This window comes from Thamnophis elegans, chromosome Z (genome assembly GCF_009769535.1).
Source record: "Thamnophis elegans isolate rThaEle1 chromosome Z, rThaEle1.pri, whole genome shotgun sequence".
Classification (NCBI taxonomy): Eukaryota; Metazoa; Chordata; class Lepidosauria; order Squamata; family Colubridae; genus Thamnophis; species Thamnophis elegans.
Genome location: NC_045558.1, coordinates 31,802,564 through 31,821,191, shown reverse-complemented (window position 1 = coordinate 31,821,191; position 18,628 = coordinate 31,802,564). Strand labels below are relative to the sequence as shown.

The 18,628-nt window shown below is 35.7% G+C and overlaps 1 protein-coding gene across 2 annotated transcripts in view; it reads right to left on the bottom strand.

Annotated features, from left to right (window-relative positions):
• The window catches only part of PPP1R9A (protein phosphatase 1 regulatory subunit 9A), a 95,159-nt gene that overhangs the window by 34,432 nt on the left and 42,099 nt on the right, over positions 1-18,628 (bottom strand). For both annotated transcript variants that reach the window (XM_032237524.1, XM_032237523.1), the window contains exons 5-11: positions 16,770-16,905; positions 16,123-16,284; positions 13,182-13,235; positions 10,814-11,043; positions 8,021-8,117; positions 7,585-7,756; positions 248-405 (exon numbers count right to left, since the gene is read on the bottom strand). In XM_032237524.1, coding sequence (XP_032093415.1) covers positions 248-405; positions 7,585-7,756; positions 8,021-8,117; positions 10,814-11,043; positions 13,182-13,235; positions 16,123-16,284; positions 16,770-16,905 — 1,009 coding nt within the window. The remainder of the gene's footprint in view (positions 1-247; positions 406-7,584; positions 7,757-8,020; positions 8,118-10,813; positions 11,044-13,181; positions 13,236-16,122; positions 16,285-16,769; positions 16,906-18,628) is intronic.

Below are 18,628 nucleotides of genomic sequence, written 5' to 3'. Positions count from 1 at the left end.
CTGATCCTGGGATATTGCAACCATTATAAATATGAATCAGTTGCCATACATCTGATTTTTGATCATGTGGCCGTGGGGATGCTTCAATGGCCGTAAGTATAAAAATGGCCATGTCCCTTTTTAAAGTGCTGTTGTGACTGCAAACGGTCACTAAATGAACTGTTGTAAGACGAGGACTACCTGCATTGACCTGGCAGCAAAAGTTGAGGAAACTAAGATGTGCTGTTTGTCATAGTAATGTACTCACCTTTCTTTCAAGACTGTCTTCTCCATCTGTGGAGCTGATGCTGTCACAAAGTCTTGTCCGGGTTGGCAGTGACCTTTTGTTTTTCACTGAAAGCTGCAAACGAGTTTTCAGAGCTTTAGAATCCAATCTTTCTGTTTCAGGGACTGCTTCATTGAAATCTTTTTTGGGGAAAAAAAACAACAACACTCAACTGTCTCAATACTCAGGAATATCCTATGCGAGAGGATGTACAGAATGAACAATATTTTGTTGATCAAATATAGAGGAAGCAATTTGGAAGTAATTTGTCTTTGCACACTGTCATCAAAGTGAATTGATCATTTGTTGCATGGAAATTAAAACTGTGTTAGAAAACATTGGGACATCCTGATGGTTTGTTAAAGGCTGAAGAATAAGTTTTTTTATTTAAAAATTAGCGTACTCTAAGTCCTTGGTGATAGAAATGTACTTAAGATAGGTATTTTTCCAGTAAAATGTTTTTTTAGCTTAGTATATTCCATAGTGGCATACAAAGAATGATTATTTACATTCTAAGAAATGTAAATCACTCTAGATGCTAGGGCATCTCCCCTTGTTGTTCTTATAATTCATTAAATTAATTTTTATCTATTTAGTTTGGTCTAGTGGTTAGAGCACCAGTTTGGAAATTGGGAAACTGAATTCAAGTCCTATGTTATCCATGAAAGCCAGCGGGCTGACCTCAGGCCATTCACATTCTGCCTCAGCCCTACCCTACTCTACCCTATAATAAAGGGCAATTGTTGTGAGGAAAATAGGAGGAAGTTGTGTTGGATATGTTTGTTGCCTGGAATTATTTTTTAAAAAATAATGATGGGCAAAATAAATAAAATTAAAGAAAGGTTGCAACTAAGTTGGCTGGATTGTAACTCCAATTTGTACTGGAAGTACCAAATAAAACCTTTTCTTCCAAAGAGAAATATCAGGCCAATTCAAATTGGAATGAAATGTTTCCTGAAAATGCCCAGATTCCACCTTCTTTCTGAAATGACTCATATCATTTCTATAGCTGCTCATTATATAATAGGATACTTTTATTTTGGATTCTATAGGGAGCAGTAAAAAACACGGGAAATATAATTAATATAGTTTGAGCGTGTCACTAATATCCACACTTCTCCCTAAATGGGTGTTTACTAGTGAGCCTTTGGATATTAGGAGGTTTTGTGTCCTTGAACAGTAGGTGTCAGAAAACTCAAAATCAACGACTATTTTACAAGAAAACTTTTCAATAGCCTCTTTTGTAGAAAGGGTGACTATAGCAACAGTAGATACAGTATTTTCTTCACTTCATTTATTCAAGGGATCTAAGGCCTAACTTCTATAAAAAGTATCTGGGTTCATTTGAGGTCAGTTTTCCTTTCTTGCAAATTCCTAAGCCTTATTGATAGAATTAATTAGTAAATGTAGGTATCAATGAACAAGTATTGATAACCACATGACTAGTTATTTTAATTATTAGAAAAATTAGCAAAGCAAAAGGAAAAGTGAGAATTTGGGCTATGAAATAGTCATAGCTTGCTACAGAGCTAGTTCGCTTTGGAGGTTGGCTATTATGTTGGGTAGCCCATTCATCTCTGGGCTTGTTTTCCATTTAACACATGAATAAATACAGAAGTGATAAAAAGAAACTTTTTAAAGAGACAGCAAAAAAAAAAGTAATGAAAAGCATCTTCTCATGTTTTCCTTCAGTATTGTGTTCTTTCTTACTCCCATCAATTCTTCTTTTCCCTTCCTTACCAGTGCTGATATTCTAAAAGTATATTTAGTTGAAGAATTAAAACAGGAAGTTCTGTAAAAAAATAAATACGGATTTTTAAGTATGCAGCTTACACAGAATTATTTTCCTCACAGCAATGTAATATAACTACCTACTGTATATGCTCTACTCTATGCATCTTCTCCTTTCCTTGCAATATTTGCTAATTTTAAGTAATTTTTAATGTTAATATTTATTATTTTAATATTTTCTCTTGTTTTACTTGGTTGCAAGCCTGGTAATATTTTATTTATTTTAATGTTATTATTTTATTTTATGATAGAGATGATAGAGATGATAGAGATGATAGAGATGATAGGTATGTAGGTAGGTAGGTAGGTAGGTAGGTAGGTAGGTAGGTAGGTAGGTAGGTAGGTAGATAGATAGATAGATAGATAGATAGATAGATAGATAGATAGATAGATAGATGATATGATAGAGATAGAGGAGACAGACAGACAGACACACACACAGAGATGCATAAATAGATACACTGATAGATGGATAGGCAGACAGGCAGGCAAAAAAGGGAAGATATAGCTTAGCTCCACAGATGTCAGAGAAGAAGCATGGGAGACCTATAAAACTCAGATTTTGAAGATGGCATCAACTTGTCTCTTATAGTCTATGGATTCCTCTCCCTGTAGTAGAATTAATGTTTCAGAGAGTCTAACAGATTTATAGAGCAGAATTTAGCAGCACCAAAAAAGCACTGTAAGAAACCAACACATTCTTTTTGATCCATGTTCATTTTGAAATGCTCAACAAATATAGCAATAGCACTTAGACTTATATGCCACTATACAGTGCTTTTACAGCCCTTTATAAGCAGTTTACAGCATCAACATATTGCCCCCAACAATCTGGGTCCTCATTTTACCACTTCGTAAGGATGGAAGGCTGAGTCAACCTTGAGCAGATGAGACTTGAACTGCCAAACTGCTGACAGTCAGCAAAAGTAGTCTGCATTACTGCACTCTAACCACTGCACCACCATGGCTTATGCCATATCCATGGAGAGAACTGTGGACAGTGGAACTGTGATTTATTTTAAAATATGTAACATGTAGTTTGTGTCTACATTCCACATTTTGCTTTTGATTCTTTGAGCCCTGGAATGCTTCCCAACAACTTTTATATTATTTTAATTCCCTTTTTGTTGTTGTTGGTGGTGGTGGTCAAGTCATTTTATAAACTCTGTGCTCCTCAGGTCTAGATAATTTTTCAATGTATACATGCATTTATTTGCATTTCAATGTGCTTATGTAAATAGATGATATAAAACCTAATTTTTTTCACTTCTGTTTGTGGTGAAATCAATGACTGAAAGCAAAGATGCCCTGGTAGGGGCAGTTAAGAAACTTGAACTCCAAAGTGGGGAGGAATTGAATGAGACCAAATACTTAGGACTATAACAAGTGTTTCTCAAGCAAAAGCAAACAATCTGACAATTTTTTTGTGAACTGATTAATCTTAAAAATACCCTCTTGATCTAAACATTGGAGCTGTTTTGGTTGTTTGCACCTGACACTGATGCAACTACTGTATAAGTCAAATAGAAATACTTTTCTTCTCCTTAAACCTTCTTCTTAAGCTTTGTCACAACGTACACCTCACTTCAACCAGGGCTGGCTGAAAGTTTTGGTATCTGACAAAATGTTTCCTTCTTTCATTCCATCTAGAAAAGCCATGGACTGAATCTTTTTAAATATGGGCTGGAGTATTAGATCCTGCAAGCATACTTGAGAACAACCAGTTCAGAGTGCAAAAAGGCTAGGCAAAGGTTCCCCTCACACACATGTGTTAGTCATTCCTGAATCTAGGGGGCGCTGCTCAGCTACATTTCAAAGCTGAAGATCCAGCGCTGTCCAAAGATGTCTCCGTGATCATGAGGCCAGCATAACTAAACACCAAAGGCTCATGGAATAAAGTTACCTTCCCACCTAAGGTGATCCCTATTTTTCTACTTGCATTTTTACATGATTTCGAACTGCTAGGTTGGTAGAAGCTGGGACAAGTAACAGAAACTCACTCCATTATGCAGCACTAGAGATTCGAACCGTTGAACTGTTGACCTTTCTGATCGACAAGCTCAGTGACTTAGCCACCTTTTCCCTTTATGCGAAAGGCTATTAGCAAGCAAAAGCAAGAAATGATTTGGGAGTTAGTAATAGAGATTAGCAGCTACTAATTGTATTATTATCTAAGGCAACTGCTTTATTGGGTCAAAAAATAAGGCTAGACCTAACAGAGCAGTAATTGGGTGAGATTAACTAGAGGTAAAAAGTGCTGGGTTTTGTCTTATTAACTTAGTGCTTTTCATAGGGTCAACCAAACAAGCACAAAGCTGCCTTAATATAAAATACACCCAGTCAGCCATAACTGTTTTATTTATGATTAATAACTAAACTCACATCTAAACTGGCATTAAAAACTTTACAGAATTTTCATATAGATGTTATTATGAAGACAGATTTTTTTAAAAAGATTCATTTTAATAAGTAGACCAAATTTTTTATGTATCCAGAACATGAGTACAATAGTCTTCCCCAATTGGTGCTGTAAAAGTATGAAAGAATTACCAAAAATCGTAACCAAAATATCTGTTATAATGCTATATTGGGAAATACAGTATCATTTAGGAAAGACTAAACAAGTTGCATTTTAATCTTGTTTTTCAATATGCCTAATGATAATTTATGTTGGCCATTTTTTATTTTGCAGTACGAACGATTTTTTAAAATTACATTTATGTATCAAAGCAATAATAGGAACATAATTGTCATCCAACTTTAGGCTTTAGTGGCATGGGTATATTGCTATACTGTAATTTACTCTAACATTTTATATTTAAGGTAAGGCATAAGCAGGTAGCAGTGCTTATATGAGCTTAATTGCCCTCAGAAGCTACGTGGGTTATGTTCTACTTAGTTCTTGGATGGGGAACCACTTGGAGAGTCAAGGCCTATTGATAAAAGGCAATGAAAACCACTTGTATAAGGCTGCCAAAAAAGTACTTGGATAGAGTTATCAAGGCTCAAGAGTGAATCACTTGTATCTTTATTTTTAGCTATGTACAATAAGACACTTTCCCAGTGCTCTATCACTATTATATTTTTGAAGAAACATCTTGCCAAGAAGCATTTTCACTTTGTTTGCTCATAATATTGAAAAGCAAAGCAAAGACTCATATGAACATCATTTAACCAATGAAATATGAACATAATATTTGCTAGCTGAAATCCTATATTATAAATTGACAGATTTAAAAGGAAGATGAAATTAAATCTAAACTTACTCTGACTTACTGAACAGAGCAGCTATGTGTAGAAGCATTAAAAAGTGGTATCAATGCAGCTAAACGGTAAATGATTTGACTGAACTCTTCTTCTGTACCTTACCTAATTACTTACTTAATTATTTACTTAAGTCTGCCAAAGCCAATCTATATGAATGTGGTTATAGAATCAAATGTAAAAGAATCCTCTATGTAACAAATGATAAATAGAAACTCTACATCCTATACTTTCCAAGTTTTAGACATGCTATTTAGCATTAGATAATCCTTTTCCTTTGAAGTAAAAATCAAAACTTCTTAATGAACATCATCTTTTGTTTCTAAGCTTAGACAGATTAGAGGACAATATTTGTATCTACATGGAAAAAGTGCCAACTGGCAATTCTAATAGAAAACTTTATCAAACATGTTTCTTCTGGATAAAAAAAGAATTATATACTTTGAATTTTTATACATTTAAAGAAGTTGTTCTTGCAATAACTGCCTTTTACCTTAATTATATCATGGTATGACTCAGGAAGCACTACAGAGGCAAGGTTGAAAAAAGGCTCTTGATTATGTGCAATTCTTTCATACTTTTGGTGATGTGTAGTTGTGGCTAAACTTCATAATTCCGTCTACTGGCAATATGGTTAATGAATCAAGAGTCTGAATCTATACATTTGATAATGACTCTTTGTAATATTTCATCACATAAAGATCAGGATTTTGATTTCAAAACCCTAGTTAGCATAACAATGTCAACTTTCTACAATATTGATTCCTGAAATGGAAACCAACATTCTGATCAAAAAATGGCAAGAAATGGAAGTCACGTCTGCTCACATATTTTTAACCAGCATGCAAGTGGGTATAACAAAATGTGGATTCATAAGGTTGTACAGACTATGAAGTACATGTATAAATGTGCAACAGCCAAATGGAATGGATCTACAACTACATATGTTTTCACATTATTTCTTTTGCTGCACTACTTATAAGTATTATGGGATAAGGACATGATCCCATAATTAAACATCCACTACACATTTATAACACTAGTGGAAAGCAAGTAAAGCTCTAGCCGGCAGGGACTTATTACATCTGCTGTCACAATGGACACAGTTCTACACTAAACATTAAATCATACACTCTAGAAAAAACTTACCAAATACATCATCAGAATCAACCCCCTTTATATCTCCTTCTGCAAACATGCACAGGAAACCTATTAGCCAATAGCCTATTATATTCTATCTTTAAAATATTACAAATATCTTCTAAAATATATATATTTAAAAAGTTACCATAGACGACAGTCAGAAACCTATTTTCTACCTGAAACACATTACCAAGAAGCTACTTTACTCTAGAAAAAATGATTTATGTAAATGACAAAGGTGCTTTCACTAAATGTATTAAAAACCTGACAAAGAATTATATGTATTAATATTATAAATGGGATAGCATTTATACAACCCAAAGTTCATGTGTGTATGGGACTACAGATAAACCTTTAGATGATAGATTTAATTCAGCATATTATGCTGAAAATCAGTTGTGTCTTATTTTCTTTTCTTCCAGAGCCTGACTCTGCCAATTTTTAAATCAAATACACATATACATGGGTTTGTTCCTATAAATTAACAAAGAATTGCTTCCCAACAGTGTATATATAGTGCTTCTATATGCAGCCATACCTCTTTTCCATTTGTTTCTACACTGGACCACTCAAACTATGCTACTAATATGCTCCCTCTGCTCTTCTGTAGCTGACCATTATATGAGAAATGTTTTTTTTTAAATTTATTTAAAACATTTATATAGTTGCCTGTAATGAACCAAACTCTGGGCAGTTTACAACCCAGAATTTGCAATGTAACGGAAAGAGAAATTCATTATCAAAGCATGTACGACTCCTTACCCAAATAGCCATGTCCACCCCTGCTCTGAACACATAAACACACAGGTCTCTCTATTGATGCATAAGTCTTTGGTTTATTTTTACAGATACAAAAGTCATTGCATTTTCACCTTGGAATAAGAGTAAATGTAAAACATATAAGAGTGTGCAAACTCTTCGTTAATTTGTTCATTAACATAATAGAAAAAAAATCAGAGATAAATCGAACAAAAATGCAGTTATACACCTTACAGGTATTTTTAAATAACATGTTTTGAGATGTCAGCACATCATTTAATACATTCTGAAAGTAATAATAATTCCAAAATCGGTTCAGACAGTAGTAATCAAGCTATCATCAGATTCACAGTCTGACAAACCTTGAACTAAGGTATCCAGGCCAGATATTTTCGTTCCATCAAGATTTTCTGTTGCATTGCCTTCTGAGGATTCTCCAACAGAGGTCTGTTGTTCGAAAGCATTGTTATTGTTATTTAGCTGGCTTTCATTTTGCCTCAGCAGCCTGAGCACTTCTGCTTCAAGTTCTCTAATCTGAGAGAAACATAGGCAACTGTTACGAAAAGACTTGAGACATTTCGTTTTCTTGAGACAATTAAACAAAACATCTATCAATACTTCAGATCATGAGGGTTGCTTCAAGTCCCTGTATTAATACTGGGATAATCTCCATGATTTATAGTACTATAATGTGGCTCATTGATTTAAAAGGTTTATAATCTGCCATTCTTTTATCAAAATTAATACAAATGAATTAATAATGCTTTCAAAATGAATAAAAGTTACAAAGTTTTTTACCTGAGCTTTTAAATTTTGAACTTCAAGAAAGTGAGCTTTTTCCAGATCTTCAATTTTTTTCTTGTCATCATCATGGTACTTCATATACTCAAGTTCTCTTTAGGGGAAAACATATTTGCTGGTTAGAGCAATCTTTGAATTGTGTTAAATACTGAATCAATTTGCTGAGGCATTGTACTGTACTTTAATATGTAGTTTCTCAGAGAATTTCTGTTGATAAAGAGGTTTAATACGAATCTTATAACAATTATGGAACAATAAAAGGTGGAAAGGTATTTTTTATTGAGTGCACTGAAGTAGCATTTCAGATTATCCTTTATGAAAAATGGTTAATTAGCACTATCAGAAAACAATGAAGGAAAATCAATGTTATTAAAAGTATGTCATATGGTTTGCTCCATAGACAAGAAAGCGGTGATATAAAGGCATTACATTTTCAGTTAATGTTACTCATTTAGAATATGCTTAAATATTTTAAAAGCTATTGGTCAACCTGTTTGGTATATTGTATAAATTTGTAATTTTAGCTTAAATGATCATATATGTTTTAGAAGGCTTAAGCATACAGGTACTTTTTGATTAATAATATTTGGAGGCTTATATCCCAATCTGGTTTTTATTTTAAAACCTCTTAGCCGCAATCCTAACATATATTATCAGCTGAAAGTATTGGAATGGATTATATTTAGCCTTGTTTCTAGAAGCTTAAAGTGCCACATCAGGGGTAGGTTGCTGCTGGTCCTTGCTGGTCCTCGCGAACCAGTTTGTCAACGGACCCGGAAGTAAGTTCCAGAACGCCTGCCCCGTCCCCAACCCTGTATACCCGGCTCAGAAAAGCAACTCCGGGAAGGTCCTTTGGTGGCGCTATCTTGTCTTTCATAGCCGGGTCGTGCTCCCTTGTCTTTCAAGCTGCCTCATTTCCAATGAGGGGGGGAGAAATTGATATTTTTTGTCCCTCTCCATGGATCTCCTTCCCAATTGGAAATGAGGTGACTATGAAAGACAAGGCAGCGCAACCCGCTCAGGATGTAGAAACAGCAAAAGAAGGAACAGGAGATGAGTTCCAAGCGGGGCTTTTCAAACAGCCAAACTCCTCTCCTGTCCCTTCTTTTGCTGTTTGAACAAGCCGTGCGGGTTGCGCTCCCTTTTCTTTCAAAGCCACCTCATTTCCAATTGGGGGAGGGGGGAAGAAATTGATTTTTTCCATCCCTCTCCATGGATCCCCACCCCAATTGGAAATGAAGTGGCTATGAAAGTCAAGGGAGTGCGACCCATACTGCAGACAACAAAAGAAGGAACAGGAGACAAGTTCCAAGCGTTCAAACAGCCAAATGCCTCTCCTGTCCCTTCTTTTGCTGTTTGAACAAGCCGCGCGTGTTGCACTCCCTTGTCCTGGCTGCCCCACTGCCCGTGCGCGCTTATGTTTTCCAAGGCATGGAGAGATTCCGGAGCCCATCCATCACCCCCGTGGAAAACATAAGCACAAACACACAGCCTGCACAATTACAGCCCTGGAAAGTGGAGACTCTAGGAAGGAAGCCAGAGGCAGCGGGGCAACCAGGTCCCTCACCCTCAGAGGGAGGAAGGGCCAGTTTTGGAGAGGGGCTTTGGTCCTGCTGCCTCTGGTGGACGAAGCTTTACTGGCCCACAGTGAAGATTCCATCCCTCATCCCAGAGCCGTCATATACTGTTCTCATTTGCCAGGGCTTGTGTAGAGGCTTCACTTGCCGGGCCTGTAATTGTGCAGGCTGTGTGCGTGCGCATATGTTTTCAACGGGGGTCACGGATGGGCTCTGGAGTTGTTCCATGGCATGGGGCCGTGGTTGGAACACAAGGAACGTGAGGGGGACCAGTGGGGCCTCATCCTTCTGAAGAGGACATGTCCCCAAAGAGGGCAGATGTGGTGGCATTGGTCTTGGGATGTTCTGCGGAGCCCCCCAGGGAAGAATGCCACTGCCATGTACTTTTAACCATATATTTTGCTCCCATGTCTGCAGAATGCTGCAAAAAACCATGAATACAGGCCAGTTGTTGAGTGTTTCAAACTCAACAAGGTGACCACAGTATGTGTGTGTGCATCTGTTTCTGTTTCTGTTTCTGTGTGTGTGTGTGTGTGTGTGTGTGTGTGATAGAGACAGACAGACAGACAGAGGCACAGAGTGATAGAGGGAATGAGAGACAGACACAGAGGGAGGGAGGAGAGAGATACACAAACACACAGAGAGAGACACACAGAGAGAGAATCACATAGAAAGACACAGAGGGAGGGAGGGAGAGTGAGAGAGAGAGAGGCAAAGAGCCACAGAGAGAGAGAGAGTGAGAGAGAGAGAGAAAGTAAAAGAAAGAAAGGAAGAAAGGAAGAAAGAAAGAAAAAAGAAAGAAAAAGAGTGAGAGAGAGATGAAAGAAAAAAGGGACAGAGAGACAAAAGGAAGGAAAGAAAGAGAGAGAGAGAGAGAGAGAGAGAGAGAACACATGGCTGGCAAGCCACTCTCACCAGGTCACATGGCCGGCAAGCCACTCCCACAAAGGAGGCCACACCCACAGAGTAGGTTCCACAAATTTTTGAAACCCACCACTGTGCCACATATATGGTATAACCTATATTACATTCACAAAACCCCTGCAAATTAGACTGAGGGGTGGGGCTGCCCAAAGTCAACCATATAATTCATGGCTGAGCCAAGATCTGAATTAGTTATCCCCTCAATCAAGCTTAACAGTTATAATGTTCTTTGCTTGTCCTCATACAGTCTGGGACTTGATTCTTGACTACACATAAGGATATTGCTTACTTTTGTTGAAACTCCTTAATCAGTTTCTTAGCTTTGTTATATTTCTTCTCCAAGGCTTTATATTGCTCTTGTGACTCCTTCAAATGTCCATTTACACTCTGACATAGAGTTTGTGCTTCAGTCCAATAAGCCTCAATTTTAACCATATTTTCGTTGCTTTCCTTAATGTTCTGCTGAAGTATGTTCTTTTCCACCTGCCATCTTATTTTCTCATTTTCAGCAATCTGCAGCTGGAGAAAATTAAGGTTTATACATTCAGCGTAATTGATTGGAAATAAGGTTGGGAATATGGCTACTGTTATTTAGAATAACAATAATTCAGAACAGCTTTCCCCTAATGTTTTCTAGTTCTGCACACTTTAGTTGAAAATTACAATTCCAAAATATTTGTAATGAAACAGGTGCATTAAACCTAATAAATAAATAAACAAATAAACAAACAAATAAATCATAATATTTACCAATGTATTGGCTTTCAGTCTGATATAGAAATAAATGCTTGATGACGTTTGCTGATACCATGTTAACAGTACTAGTTCATGCATTACATAGATGACTGTACTTAAAAATAACATGTAAGTGTGTAAAGAAATCTTTATGAAAGCTATTGTTAACAATGATTAATGAAATTAAATTTGATGTACAGAAAGTCCTCAACTTACAACAGTTCATTTAAAGATACAATTGTACTGAAAAATGTGACTTATGACTATTTGTCAGTTACAACCTTTGCAGCATCCCCATGATCATGTGACCAAAATACAGATGCTTGGCAACTGGTTCACATTTATGATCATTGCGGTGTCCCAAGGTCATGTGATCGCCTTTTGTGATCTTTTGACAAGCAAAGTCCGTGGAGAAGCAAGATTCACTTAACAACCAGGTTACTAACTTATCAACTGTTATGATTCACTTAGCAACTGTGGCAAGAAATGTCATCTTTTCCATTGGAGCTTCAGGGCTGCCACATTTAGTGCCTGGGAAAACAGGTGGGGGGATTACATGGAGTGGTGGGGGATTAGCCATAACAACATTCCTTTATCTGGGAGTCAAGGGCATTCAGTCTGCACCTGAATGGGAGTGACTGAAGGTTGCCTCCAGTTGAGACAGTGAATTCATTGGACCATGTGATGGACTTGTTGGTGCAGGGCAGGGGTGAAATTCAGCAGGTTCTGACAGGTTCTAGAGAACTGATGGCAGAAATTTTGAGTAGTTCGGAGAACTGGCAAATACACTTCTGGCTGGCACCAGAATGGCAATATCCTTCCCCTGGAGTGGGGTGGGAATGGAGATTTTGTAGTATCCTTCCCCTGCCATGCCCACAGAATTGATAGTAAAAAAAAATTGAATTTTACCACTGGAACAAGGGATGGATCTTTGACTTTCTTTTGGGTGGGGAAAACCCGGAAGTTTCAGATTCGGGTTTTCCAAGATGTGCCAATATGACATATCTAATAAAATGAAACTTTAAGGAACTTCAAGCCTTGGAGTCTTCTTTCATTGGGAGTGTTACTTGCAACCCTGACAATCTGGATGTTCAGCAAGATAGATAAATTGACATGGGTTTAATTCTAAAATATAATATTTGATCAAAGCAGGGAAAATTAAAGTCTCCTAAAGCAATTTAGAAGTAACGTGGGTTACTAAAGTGATTAAATATTAAATGACAAAATAATATTTTAAAATATTTACTTTTTATTTTTTTTAATATAAGGAAAAATGTGCTTTCCAAAGTATGTGTGTGTGCTTTATAATTTCTTTTCAAGACTGTTAATGATATTGTGATGGAGAAATAAATAAAAATGTATTATAGAGATGCAGTAATATTATATTACTGAATGAGTTATCTGCATCTCTCAGAGGTTTGAATACAGGTAGTCCTCAAATAACAGTTAAGTTAGTGACCATTTGAAGTTACAAAGGCACTGAAACATGTGACTTACGGCACTCACAACAATTACAGCAACCTTATGGTAAATTCAGAAGCTTGGCAACTGAGACTCATATTTTTGACGGTTGCGGTGTCCCAGGTTCAGGGAATCACTTTCTGACAAGTAAAGTCAATGGGGAAGCCAGACTGACTTAACAACCATGTTACTAAATTAACAACTGCAGTGATTCATTTTACAGCTATGGCAAAAAAAGATAGTAAAATAGCAAAACTCACTTAATAAATGTCTCAGCATCAGAAATTTTTGGGCTTAATTTGGTCTAGTTGTAAACCATTTCTATAACACAAGTTCTCCTAAATCAACTAAGGCTATTACTTTTTCTCATTATTCATTTCTATAAAGAACTTTTCTTTGCTTCTCTTTTAATCCAGCTGAAAGTAGGAATATCGTCATTTGAAGGTGGTAACCATCCTTACCTTTCTTTTTAGCTGCTTAACCTCTGATCCTTTAACTGTATACTGGACTTGCAACTAAAAATGCAAAACCATAAAGCAAACAAATGAGCTGCAAATGCCATTATATACATATATTTGTGCATGCATATGTCTTGTGAGGTCTGTCTTTCTCAAGTTTGTTGCACTTGCAGTGGAACCGCTGCGGTGCAGAAGAATATAAATTAAAATATCTAACCTGAAAAATAACTCAAGTCTATGCAGCTAATTAAAGAAAAAGTGTTGCTAATTAGCCTCTCTAAAAATAAGATTAGGATATTCAAACTGCATACTGAAGTCATTTCTCCTTAAAGATGTAATATGAATAGTCATATTCAGTTTCTGAACCACATTAGATTTAAATTTTCTAGTGGATATAAATACTCTAAATACTAAAAATATAAAATATTTATATTTAGTCTAAATACTAAAAATATTAGTGCAATTGTTTAAAGCAGACATATCCTAAAATAGCAGAAAAATCTGGTAAGAATCTATGAAGTGCATCAGTACTAGGGAGGGAATAGTAGAAATATACATATATACTATAACGAAAAGGAAATACTTACAACCCTTGAACTGTTAAAAACAATCAAAGACATTTTAAGCTATTTTTCTTGTACCTTTATTTCTAAGAATCTCTGAAACTCCAGATATGGAATTTTCTGGGAGGACAAATTATCTCAACTCCAAAATCAAAATTGTGATGATAAATGGAAAGTTAAAAATTGTGATACAAACAAACAAATAGTGGTCAAATAAATTAAACAGTGGTCAACACCAGATCAAACTCAGGTTGGGAAATCAGCCAAGAAAATATTTACCTGCTAATGAAAGGCCGCTATAAAAGATTCTAAACAGGCTACTTACGTGTCAGGGTTTCTTTATGAACATATATTCACAGCAAATATATATCTATAAAAATGTACACCTGCAATTCTCTTCAACAAAAACATTTGATAAACTATGAGAGCAGTCAGGTGTGAAGGATAGAAATAAAATGCTTAGAAGCAGAAGTGAGCTGCAAAATTGACTTGATCAATAGCTGGCAACCAGAGCATATTCCACATCTGGAATTTTATAGTCCCCAGTCATGACAGCACTAAAACTGGTTGTAAATATCTTCCATAGTTACAATAAACACTAAGTTCCTGTGTTTTTCCAACTCACTGAGTGTGTACTGTTTAGTTGTACCCATTTTAATGGATTTAAATTTTTTTTTTAGTGATTTTATTAATATTTATAAGCCGCCCTTTTCCCTGAGGGGACTCAGGGCGGCTTACATAAAATGGGGAAGGGGGGCACAGACAATAAACACAAAATAGTACATATAAGTAAAATAGTAAACAACATTCATTCATCATTTGGGTGGGGACAGATTATCTTTATCCCCAGGCCTGACGGGCTAGTCAGGTCTTAAGAGCTGTGCGGAAGGTCTGGACGGTGGTCTGGACGCTGGACGGACGATTTGGGGGTAGGAAAGGGGTGGGATCTGATCTTATGAGCTGGATTTTTTTTAAAATTATAAAACCATAAATCACTCTTATCACTCTCAAAGCTTATGGTCAATTCTGCCCTTCTAAAACAGTTCTATAAGCCACTGAACTACATTTAGGTTTCTAAATAAATGGGTTTTCAAATGGCTTTGAAAACTACAATCTATCCACATACAGATGGTTTAGTCAATGTTTCCTCTGCTATTAAAACAGGTTCTTGCATTATCAATATAAACAATGAACACCAATTAGTTTAGATAATTAAGTAGAATATGATACGACACATAAACCAAGAGCAATAGAAATTTATTTTGTAAAATTAACCAGTCCATTACTTACTAAATATAGTGCCTACAAAATAATAGAAGCAATCCAATAATTGCTTGGGAATGAACCTCTATGAACATCAATACTGTTGTACCAATGTATAAACACTGGTAACATTTCCTCTAATACTGAAAGCAGTGTTCTACTGTAAGATGAAGGGATATGTGGAATATCAGTGTGACAGAAAGGGCAGGGGGCTAGATTAAGCTAGACATTATCTACATCAGGCAAATTGAAGAGTTGTGGACTTCAACTCCCAGCCAGCATGGTCAGCTGAGGAATTCTGTGAGTTGAAGTCAACAAATCTTAATATTGCCAAGTTTGGCGACTCCTGATCTACATTGAAGCCTACTCTCAGCTATAGAAATTCACTAGTTAATTTCTCCCTGTAGTTATGCTAAATTTTGTAGTTTAACCATGTAATCTTGACTCTATCTACTTCTCAATTATTAACTTGGGGGAAAATTGGGGAAACAAATGGTATAAATGCTGCCTCAAGATCCTGGATATAAAGAGGGATATAGAATAACAGAATTGGAAGGGACCTTGGAAGTCTTCTAGTCCAAACTCCTGCTTAGGCAGGAAACTCTACACCAATTCAGACTCTACCCAATTCCTTTTATTGCTATCATCACAACACTTATTTTAAAACCATTGCTTCAGTCTTCTAAGGCAAAGGGAAGTTTCTATGCCTCTTTGCAGATTTTTCCTGATATTAAAGAAATGAAAATGGATTTGTGCTACCATGGTTCTGAATACTAGTTTGTAATGAATCGTGGATGAGAACCACTGACCTCGTATCTTGCATATAGTCTTACAGACAATCTGAATAAAAAGATTAGGATTAATTTAAATTCTAATTTAAATTTTAAAAAGATTAGAATTAAAAATGAAAAATTAGAATTAGAGATTCTAATTCTCTAATTGGTCTCAAGCCATGTATCCATTAATAGTGAACGCAATAGTGAATGCAAACGGGCAATATTACACTTTGCACTGAGGGGGAGTCTATATCAGTGAAAATATCAATTTTTCAATATTTTCTGAATCCTGAATACAATATTTTGTTTTATCATTTTTATCCCTTTCATTCTCTAGATTACCTCTTTAAATTTTTCAGTCATTGTTGTTAATTCCTCTGGAGAAAGGGTGTCGTCATTTTCAGGACTTTCAAAGAAGTGAATATTTTCTTGGTCTTTTGGATAATTTGCCTCAAAATCATCTTCGTCTTCGTCTTCATCTTCATCGGTGGCGTACTCCTCTGTCTTGGAAGCCAATTCATTTTTTTAAACAATTTGTTTAAACAATTTTTAACATACTTTCATGAAGCAAAAGAGTAAATTGGTTTTACTGAAAAAAAAATTCCCGGATAAGTAAATCTAAACAATTTTAACAGCAAATAAAGTCAGAAAATCTGTAAGGAAGGTGGAGTCTTCTACATCAGTTCTAGATGAGAAGTAAAGCAGTTTTTTAAATATTATTTCACAATAACTTTATTATTACCTAAGTGTGAATAATTCATTTATATGCTTGAAGATTGGGGATCCCTACCTCTTCTTTTTACAAGAATGAATGCTAGAAGCTTTTAAAAATAATCAAACCTGGATTCTCAGTTTTTGACTTCAAAGAAGAATAAGAAAATAGTAATAGTCAACTTCAAAAAAATATATTATTTTCAGTTGCAACTACCAAAAATGTTAAAGAAGAAAGAATGAAATATAAATAAATAAGGAAGGAATGAACAGGATACCTCTTCATCAAATTCCTCCTCAGCTTCAAAATGGGCATAATGATGGGCTCTCTGGCGCTGGTCATACTCTATGGTCTGTTTAATCAATTTACCCACTTCACTTACTTGTCCTGCTTTTTCTCTGCCTATTATAAACCTGAGGAGAACATAAATGAACAAGGGTAATTCCCCCGTCTCTTCTCTTGGTTACTAAATATCCAAAAATAGAAAACAGTAGTGGAACATCTTACAACTAATATGCTTTAAACATTTGTGAACTAATATTCACTTTATCAAATACGGCATAATCAAAGCCCAGAACTTTCATTTAAAGGAGATATTCTATAATGCAATGTTGTTTGCAACTGAATTATACTGAATTTGTTTAAATGAGGGATAGCAAATCATTTACATTTTTGATGCAGAACAAATTTACAAATTAGATTCTCTTAAGCAGCAGATTTACTATCTACAAATTTAGGTACCTCTAGAGAGTACTTGAACTTATGTTTATCAATTTGTGCATTTTTTTCTTTAATGGTTTAAGACTATGGACTTTATTGAAAAGAATAGTGAATGTATTAATAGGCCAAAGACCTTGATATCAGATAGTTGTACCTGATTGTTCTATGCAATAAAGGAGAAACACTTGAAACAACACTCTGAATAACAACATTTAAAATAGCATAGGGCTAAGGGACCATGCAAGAAGCTGCACACATACATATATCCCAAAACAGAAGCAAAAGAGCATGTGGTTTTCACTTACCTTTATAATCCTGAGGTTGTTTGTATGCCCATCAAAATTAGAAAACTATTTTTTACACAGCACAAATAATCCTCGAGTTATGCCCATAACCTAGTCTGGTAATTATGACTGTAAGTTATGATTGTCATATAGCAGGTCACCATGTTACCAGCACCAATTTTATTACCAGAGAGCAGATGTGAACACCAGTTTCCACCAAAACCATAATAAATTCTACTCATTTGACCACAGGGTGGCTGCCACAAATAACCATAAATCTGGTCTGGTTGGAGAGCCTTCCAAAATGTCACATGATTGCAGGGGGCAGCAACACTGAAACTCCAAAACTGCATTGTAAGTAGCTTTGGAGTGTTATAACTGCAAATGGTCACTAAGCAACCGATCACAAGTTAAGGTTTACCTTAATAATAAACATGTCTCACCAACCTGTGATATTATGACATAAAGATTGATAATCACCTTCTGCAATCTTCTGACAAGCAAAGACAATGGGGAAACCAGATTCACTTTACAACCATGTTACTAATTTAATAAATGCAGTGATTCGCTAAACAACTGTGACAAGAAAGGTTGTAAAATGGGGCAACTTAACTGTCTCGCTTAGCAATGAAAATTTTGGGCTCAAATGTGATCATGTGGAGGACTACATGTATGTCTAATTTTTTTAAAGGAAATTTTTTAAAAGTTACAGTAATCCTTACTCTTCTAACTAAGTCAAATGCTTAGAAATGAATACTGCAGGAGAATTAAAAATTCACACAGATTACTAAGTGAGAAAGACAACACACATTATCCATCTTCATCATATGAGAGTGTAAATCATGATTTGAAGCCTTTTGCCACATATCTGGATTGTGATCATGTTACTGTAAGGATGATGTGATGGGCAGAAAGACAGGCCATCTTGCTGTCATAAGTTTAAACAGTGCTTAATGTTTATTAAGCAAGGGCCAGCTGTACCATTTGACAATGTGAAGTAATCAGTAGAATAATATTTTATATACTTATATTAAGTATAGATACATTGAGGCAAAGAGCTTTTTGAAAATGTTAATTGTTTTCACTTCATTTATTTGGATTATGCTATTTATTTTATTACAGAGTAGCATAA